The sequence below is a fragment of the Heteronotia binoei genome, chromosome 6, assembly GCF_032191835.1.
Source record: "Heteronotia binoei isolate CCM8104 ecotype False Entrance Well chromosome 6, APGP_CSIRO_Hbin_v1, whole genome shotgun sequence".
Lineage (NCBI taxonomy): Eukaryota > Metazoa > Chordata > Lepidosauria > Squamata > Gekkonidae > Heteronotia > Heteronotia binoei.
Genome location: NC_083228.1, coordinates 81,674,314 through 81,682,361, shown reverse-complemented (window position 1 = coordinate 81,682,361; position 8,048 = coordinate 81,674,314). Strand labels below are relative to the sequence as shown.

The 8,048-nt window shown below is 37.2% G+C and overlaps 1 protein-coding gene across 1 annotated transcript; it reads right to left on the bottom strand.

Annotated features, from left to right (window-relative positions):
* Positions 1 to 1,874: 1,874 nt before the first annotated feature.
* On the bottom strand, positions 1,875 to 7,630 carry POLR2D (RNA polymerase II subunit D). The gene is made up of 4 exons (XM_060241926.1): positions 7,432 to 7,630; positions 4,820 to 5,000; positions 3,589 to 3,684; positions 1,875 to 2,588 (listed from the first exon to the last, which is right to left on the bottom strand). Exons 1-4 carry the CDS (start codon positions 7,502 to 7,504, stop codon positions 2,510 to 2,512), a joined length of 429 nt encoding a protein of 142 aa, XP_060097909.1. The 5' UTR covers positions 7,505 to 7,630; the 3' UTR covers positions 1,875 to 2,509.
* Between the last annotated feature and the right edge of the window lie 418 nt (positions 7,631 to 8,048).

Genomic DNA, 8,048 nt, shown 5'->3' with positions numbered 1-8,048 from the left:
AATGGCTAATTTTAAAGAGTGGGGGAAGTTACCACTAAATTTATTAGAAAAAAATTGAACAAACTAAAGTTTTTATTTTGCCAAAGTTTATATTTTTATTTCAAAACCTTCCTGTGCAAATCAAATTAGAGACCTTTAATAAATGGAAATCTTTAATTTTAAATTATATCTGGGCAGGAAAGAAACATACAATAGCTTACTCTGTGCTAACTAAACCTTTAAATCATGGAGGACTGGCTCTGCCAGACCTGGAAAAATACTATTTGGCTGCTCAGTTAAAATATATTATTCTTTATTCTTCACCTGTAAGAGAAAAAGACTGGATCCAAATAGCGGAAACGTATATTGAGACGGATTTACTTCATGAAACAATTTGGAATTTTCCTAAATCTTGCAATCCTAATATTTGTTTCAATCCTTTTTTAACACTTACCTTGAATGTGTGGGATAAATACAGAACTAAGTTAGCTCCTTCTCCTGTAACTGTGTTTTTAGGTCAGGATTGGTTTCCTGCTGCTAAAGATAAGGCTAACTTTCAAAACTGGAGACAAAGGAGTTTTTAGATTTAAACACTTAATTATTAATAACCTAATGAGAACAAACAAAAATCTAGAAAGAAAATATCAATTAGTTGCAAATTGGTTGCAATACAACCAAGTTTATCACCTATTGCATAATCCTAATATCATAGCTCAAATCAATAGACCATTAAATGCTTTAGAAGAAATACTAACAGAATCAAATCCTAAAATTAAGGGAAAAACAGCTATTATCTATAAAACACTTAACCAGGATAATTCAAACATAGAAAACTCCCAACAAAAAGCCTGGAGTAAGGGTTGTGGCAAACAAATAACGTTAGAAAATTGGTCTTATATTTGGTCATCAAAATTGTATCATACTCCTTTATTGAACCTAAGACTACAAAATTTTAAATTATTTTCAAGATGGTACTTGACACCAGTACAATTATTTTATGCAAAGAGATCAAACAATGCAAATTGCTGGAGAGGTTGTAACAACTTAGCTTCTTTCATCCATTGCTGGTGGAGTTGTCCTTCAATTCAGAATTTTTGGAAACTTATTGTACCTACAATTGAACAAATTATAAACCACAAAATTCCATTCTCTCCTGAATCGATTCTGTTAAATCTTTGGAAAAAGGAAGAAGTGCCAAAATATAAAACAGAAATCACGTCTTTGCTCTTATTGGCTGCAAAAACTCTAATTGCAAAACTTTGGAAATCAAATTCTTTGCCAACTAAAAGACAATGGTTCTTAAAAATATGGGATATTATGACCATGGATAAAATTGCAAATAATTTGCAACAATCAGAAACCAAAGAAGCTGAAAACAAAAATAATTTTATAGAAAAATGGTTCCCTTTCTTCAATTATACTCAAAAATACCAAAGTGACTTATGCAAAATACCAGAAAAATATGTTAATTTTGTATATTATTGAGATTTTTTTTATGATGTAAATATAGCAGGATAGCGATAATTATAGTTAATGTTTTGGTTATGTTGGGTGTATTATATATATTTTATAATAAAAAAATTTAAATGTTAAAAAAAAAAATAATAAATAAACTGGTATAGCTGTAGTGTACTCTACTCAGCATACATCACAGATTGCATTATGTTGTATAGTTCCATTATACCACTAGCAAGAATCTTAACAAAACTCATTTCATAATTTTCTAGAACAGCAAGTCCCGTGAAACTAAAAACTACTACTTTTGGTAACTCAAGCACACAGCTTGACCTTTCAACATTAGCATCAGTTTTCAGTTCCAGGAACACAGAAGTGTTAGTTTTTCTCTCTCTAAAACACAGACTTGTAGACAACTGGTATTTATAACAACATATGTATATAATGAAACACAACAGCTTTTAATATATTATATCAACACACCAACATATAGAAAAAACATTCAATTTAATAAATTCTTTCCAATTTACACCATTTTCCCATCACCCCAGTAACATGTTTCCTTTTTTAAGTCAAAAGGAGCTACATAAAAATGAGTGGATAATTTCACAAACCATGTGCCCTTAGTATAAAGGCTTTCCCACACAAAGTTTAAAATTAGTCCTGAGGTAAGAACTTTCTTTTGATCAAACTCATTGAGAATACACTGAAATTTATCAGACCTGATTCCACTGTTATTAGTTTTCAAGAAATAGGAAAATACAATTCTCTTGGATAACAAATATTCAGAAAGGGACCTATGCCCTCATTTATTTTACACCCCAAAATGCCCCAATGTTTGTTCCCTCCCTGAATACAGGAAGTTTAGAAACAAGTACTAAACTAATGAAATCAAACTCCAAAGAACTCTGCCATTTATACCACATGAATTTTTACAACTACATCAATATTCAACAAGTCCAAATATATATTTTTGACTCTATCCTGTAAGTTTCAGGATTGGTTCAAGTCTGCATACAAACAAATGATGTTTCTTGCTCAGTGTTCAGATTACAGAAGAATCTGGTAATTCTGTCTAATATTGAAAGCTTCTTTTGGTCTGAATGTCGTCAAGAATCTGCTGCAACTCTTCATCTTCAAACCGACCCTCTAAGCTGAAAAATAATTAGTAGTGGTTAATTTAGAAAAATTAATACACACATGGGAGAGATACTAAGAGAGTCAGCTGTGCTTACTCAGCTGGGTGGAAAGGCACATTTGTATTACATTCATCAGGAGGCAAGCAGCAGCATTCTGCACTAGTTGAAATTTCTGCTCTGTCTTCATGAGTCCTCCCACAAAAAGCACATTACAAATCAAATCACAGTCCACATACTAGGTTACTAGATACGGAAACTGTTTTTAAATTTGTTTTTGATAATGACTGTTGTAGTTATCATGTATTTTGTTATTAGTTGATTTTACTGCTTGCTCAACATTGTGAATATTTGATTTATAATTGCATTTTGTAAGTGAATTATGTTCTCCATTTATATTCTTCATTTATTTCTTAAACTTTTTTTATGTTTTAAATTTCTCTCCAATTGAGACCCAAGGTGAGTTACATAATTGTCATCTCCTCCATTTTATCCTTGCAACAACCCTGTAAGGTAAGTTAGGAGGGGCCCAGTAGTTTAATACCAACTATCTTCTTATTACTCAGCATCTCCCAGTCACTCTTGGTTAATGAACACCAGCTATAGTTAGTTTTTAAGATTCTGTCCTCTCTTAGCCTTTCCACTGATCATTTGAAGTAAACATAGTAAAGGCTCCTGTTCTTAATTGATGCTGTATATACAGCAGGGATAGAACTGATAACTTACTCGATCTTCTGTAAGAGCTGCCTCCAAGCAATCAGCTTTTGTAATGTTGGAGGTTTCATGTGAGAGTTATAGTTTTGCCTCTTGAAGAAAATATGAATATGACAGGCTTGCCCTGTAATTTTGGAGGAAGGGTGTGAAGCCACGTAGTACTACCATATCACATAGTACTACCATATCACAGAATATCATACCAATCCAAACTTAGAACCAGATGGATGGGAATGTCACTATCCTGATATACATGTTGTTCATCCATCCTAAACAGCACCTTGACTCCTCAAGAATGACTTACCTGGGAATTAAAGCTTTGGCTTCCTCGGCTGTCTCAGGACACAGATTAGCCAAACATGCCAGTTCAAATTTATGAAGCTTCTTCTGGAGTAACAAACTGCAGGGGTGGGAAGCAAATCATAGTGGAAAAATAGAAGCCTTCAGTAAAATAATCAAAAGGTTTAATGAAGCATGTTAAGGATTCAGTGGGGCTTTAAAAATGCATTTCTTTTGCAATTTTTTAAAAATACAGTCTCCTCAGCCATTCATTTTATACATTTTAATACACACAACACAGAGGCATCATATACATTGAAAGGAAAATATTACACACACTTTGTAGCATTAAGATACCAAAATAAATACACTTGAAGGAAGAAATAAGACATTAGAAACCAGATCACAATGCACGCATAAAAACATATTAATAAAATAGTTGTCTTTGTATCAAGATTTAGATGTTGTGTTTTATCTATTTGTTAGGCCTTAGCGGGAATATTTTACCAAGTATCAGTTTTACAGGAAAGAGGAAGAGCCAACACAGTACCTAGTCCTTCAGCCAAAAGGATATGTGCCTCAACAAATTTTCCAAGATCCAACCAGTCTCTAAATATGGCTCATATAAGCTCCCAGAAGCAGTACAGTTCAGTGTTTTCATGAAGACTTCTGAGAACTCTTGTTATAAACCATGGAATCTCCAATCCAGAAATTACTTAATAAGCAACTGTATGAGCATACATTAGGAATGACATTTTATAGCCAGTGTTCCCTCTAAGCTGAGTTAGTGTGAGCTTGCTCACAGATTTTTAGCCCCCAGCTCACACATTTTTATCTTAGCTCAGGAAAAATGGCCCCAGAACAAACTAATTTACACCATAGCTCACAACTTTAATGCCAGTAGCTCACAACTTTAATGCCAGTAGCTCACAAAGGAGAATTTTTGCTCACAAGACTCTGCAGAGGGTACATTGTTTATAGCACCGTGGACTACTTTCCAGTTGTTTGCAAAAAAAAAAAAGATAGCTTACCACATATAAACAGCTGTCACAGTGATCTATTTAGCTATGTTCTACATTCTTTATATGAATTTTCTTTAGAATTGTGAAACAAAGTTTATTTGCAAAAAATAAAACACCGCAAATGCATACAGCAAAATTGTTCCTTTTCATTTTAGATGTGTTAGGCATACTCTTCCATTTTGGCATACACATTTTCAAATAAGTTTTTTTTCCACCACTGGTTAAATTACTCACCTACGAACACTAGCTATAGTCTCCCGGTTTTTGAAGCGGCTGAAGCGAGCAGTATAGTTCAGTGTTTTCATGAAGACTTCTGAGAGCTCCTGTTCATCTTCTGCACTCTCATTCTGCTGTTTCCGATGCTCAAGAAGCATATGTACTTCTGAATTCAAAAGGGTCTCAGCAGTCTCAAATTCTGTATGTACAGATGGTTACAATTTTTAAGAAAACCCAAAATATACAGAATATAGATCTTTACTGGTGTTATCTTAGGCCTGGCCTACCCATGAAACAGGAAGAGAAAGCAGAACCCTAAGAACAGATTGTATCACAATCAGATAGAGAATATTTGTAAACGCCCCCACCAGTGTTAAAAACACTCCTGCCAAGCACATCAGGAGAAAGCACTTGCTTTGCTGTTCAGATTTGCACTACTCAGGAGACTATTTGAAAGATTATCCCTGCATGTAATTCGCAGAGATATAGTACACTATACCACTTCTATGGCGTGCATACCCAAGATCTTAGGGGATACGACATCTTTACTTCAATCACGCATAAATATATGTCTTCAGGGCCACCCTACCACATTTGCAGTAGGCTCACCACTCTTAATAGAATCTCATAGAACAGTTCTCATCTCCAGTCTTCACACTGATGAACAATGTTAAGATCACACATTTCTGTTTTCCAGATTGTTTCAGACTATCTGAATGTGGATTATTCCCAGCAACAGCAATGCCTTGGAATACAGAGCCACACAGATAAATTTAATGTTTGCAATGCATCAGTAGTTGAAGGATGTATACTAGTTATGCTACAAAACTAGTGAGTAGATTAATGCTTTTGCTAAACAGACAATGAGATTTTAATGATAACTTCCAGCATGATAACTGTATTAGTCTGTTGCAGCAAAAAGAACATACAACTTTTACTTATCACCTCCTCCACTGCTGATGCCACTTGCCATCCCCCCACACTATTCCTGACAGTCTCTTTACCGCCAGGAGCAGAATTTCAGATGGCTCAGAGGACTGCAGAAGTAGTGTAGGAGAAAAGCCCATCTTACTCTGTAGGTAGTAGGTTGCATCTGGCTCAAAGAGTCCTGAAACATATTAAAGACAATTAGGGACAATCAGCCAGCAAACCATCTACTCCTTATACTGTTCATACATTGACTGTTTTGGACTGTTTCATTATTTATACTGTCTGACTGCATATATTGTTTATGCACTGACCTATTTAGTCTGTTTACACTTTCTGTTTTGGGATTTTTTCACACAAGTCATCTTTTATTTACAAACTGTCTGGATTTTTTTGTAGTAGCCATTATCAATACAAATGGCTCTTTGTGTGGGGGGTGGGGTTTGGTAACATCTGATGCAGTGTACTTCTTTTCCAGTTTTCAGAGGTGTCTCCCCCTGACTCTTTCCTTTGTACACATTACAGACCAACAGATTTATTGTAGCATAAGTTTTCATAGTCTAAGCAAAGCAAAGCAAAGCAAATTTTATTTTTATATCCCGCCCTCCCCCACCAGAAGGCGGGCTCAGGGCGGCTCACAGACATGACAGGCATGATTCGGTTAAAATAGACAGCAATGGTTTAAATAATACAATTACATGAATTAATAAAGTTTAAAAATATAAAAATAAGAGAATAGGAGATTAAAAGATATAAAAATATAAAGTAGGTAGAAATAGGTGCTATATTTCTGTCGGTCATAGTTTACATATTGTCATACATCAGTTCCAATTTCAACATAAAGTGGCTAAAATTACGATAGTTAGTCAGTTTGGTCAGGTCCTGTTCCAAATGAGAGCTGAAAAAGATGGGTTTTGCAAGCCCTGCGGAACTGATTCAGATCCCGCAGGGCTCGCACCATCTCTGGGAGTTGGTTCCACCAACGAGGGGCCATTAGTGAAAAGGCTTGCTCCCGGGTTATCTTAAGTCTGGCCTCTTTTGGCCCAGGGATTTGTAGAAGGTTTTGGGAGCTGGATCTTAGAGCTCATTTCCTCACATGCCTGATGTGTTATCTTCAGCTAGCCAGTGAGATACATAACCTCCCCACAGAAGTATAGAGGATACTTACTAGCTTTAAACTATTAAATTATAATCTATAAATCATTTATACCAGAGAATTTAGAAGTGTCACAACAGGATTAAAGTCATTACCACATGTTATGCCTTTCCAAAATAATAACCATGGTAGTCTGTTGCAGCGAAGTTTAACAAGAATACTGTGACACCGTAAAGACTAACACGTTTTATCAACTTTCATGAGATACAGTCCTCTTCGTCAGAAGAGGCTACACAAATTGCTTGCTTGCTGTTCCATGGAAATTAATTTTATTATGACCCTTTATATTAATGTATTTCCTTCCCTCCGTGGACCTCCGTGCAAGGCCCACGCACGATAGCCGGGCTGTCTACCACCCGGGCACCGGCCCACAAGACTGCTCGTGCGATCTGACAACGCACGAGCCCTTGATCAACAGGAGACTAGCTGAAGTATCTCCGGCTTCGGCTCCCTCCCGCCAATTACGGCATCCTCCATGTTCCCTCCACTGATGTCTGACATTCTCTCCCCGACACTCCTCACGCTCTTCGCAGGGCGCAGAGCTCACCCTTCGGAAAGACAAGCTGAGAAGCATCCTCTTCCACATCCACGGTGTGTGGATCGCTCCCTCCTGCCGCCATCGCCTCAACCCAGTCCCGGAAACCCGGGCGGAAAGGGAGGGCGGAAAGGAAAGCCAAGCGGATGGCACAGGCGCCCTCTTGTGGAGACTGCTTGGCCCGGGTCCCCTCGTAGACTTGCGGGAAAGACTTGTCAGCGTTCTGCAGCTACGCTGTCAGCTTTTAGTCGGTGTTTCCGAAACCCGGCGGTGTTGGGTCGGCGTGAGCCGCTTCAGAGAGCGCACTTGGCACTAAAGCGGGATATAAATGTCAGAAAGAAAACGGACGCATCAGTCCGAAAGGGCTTTTCACTGTCTTTGGCCATTTCCGAGGAATGTCTCTCTCGGCTTGGCTTCGCGAACGAAGATTTAAGAAGGGTGCAATATGTAGCGAAACAAGAAACGTGTTTCTAACATAAGCGATTCTGTGCACTATTTTAATTGGGAACAGCCACCACCAATCGTTTAGGGCCAAATAAATACACGCAGTCTTAGTACCGCCGAAGAAACATTGCAGATTTCTAGGTCAGAAAGCAGAACTCTGCTACTGGGCAGCTTGTGGAGGGGGA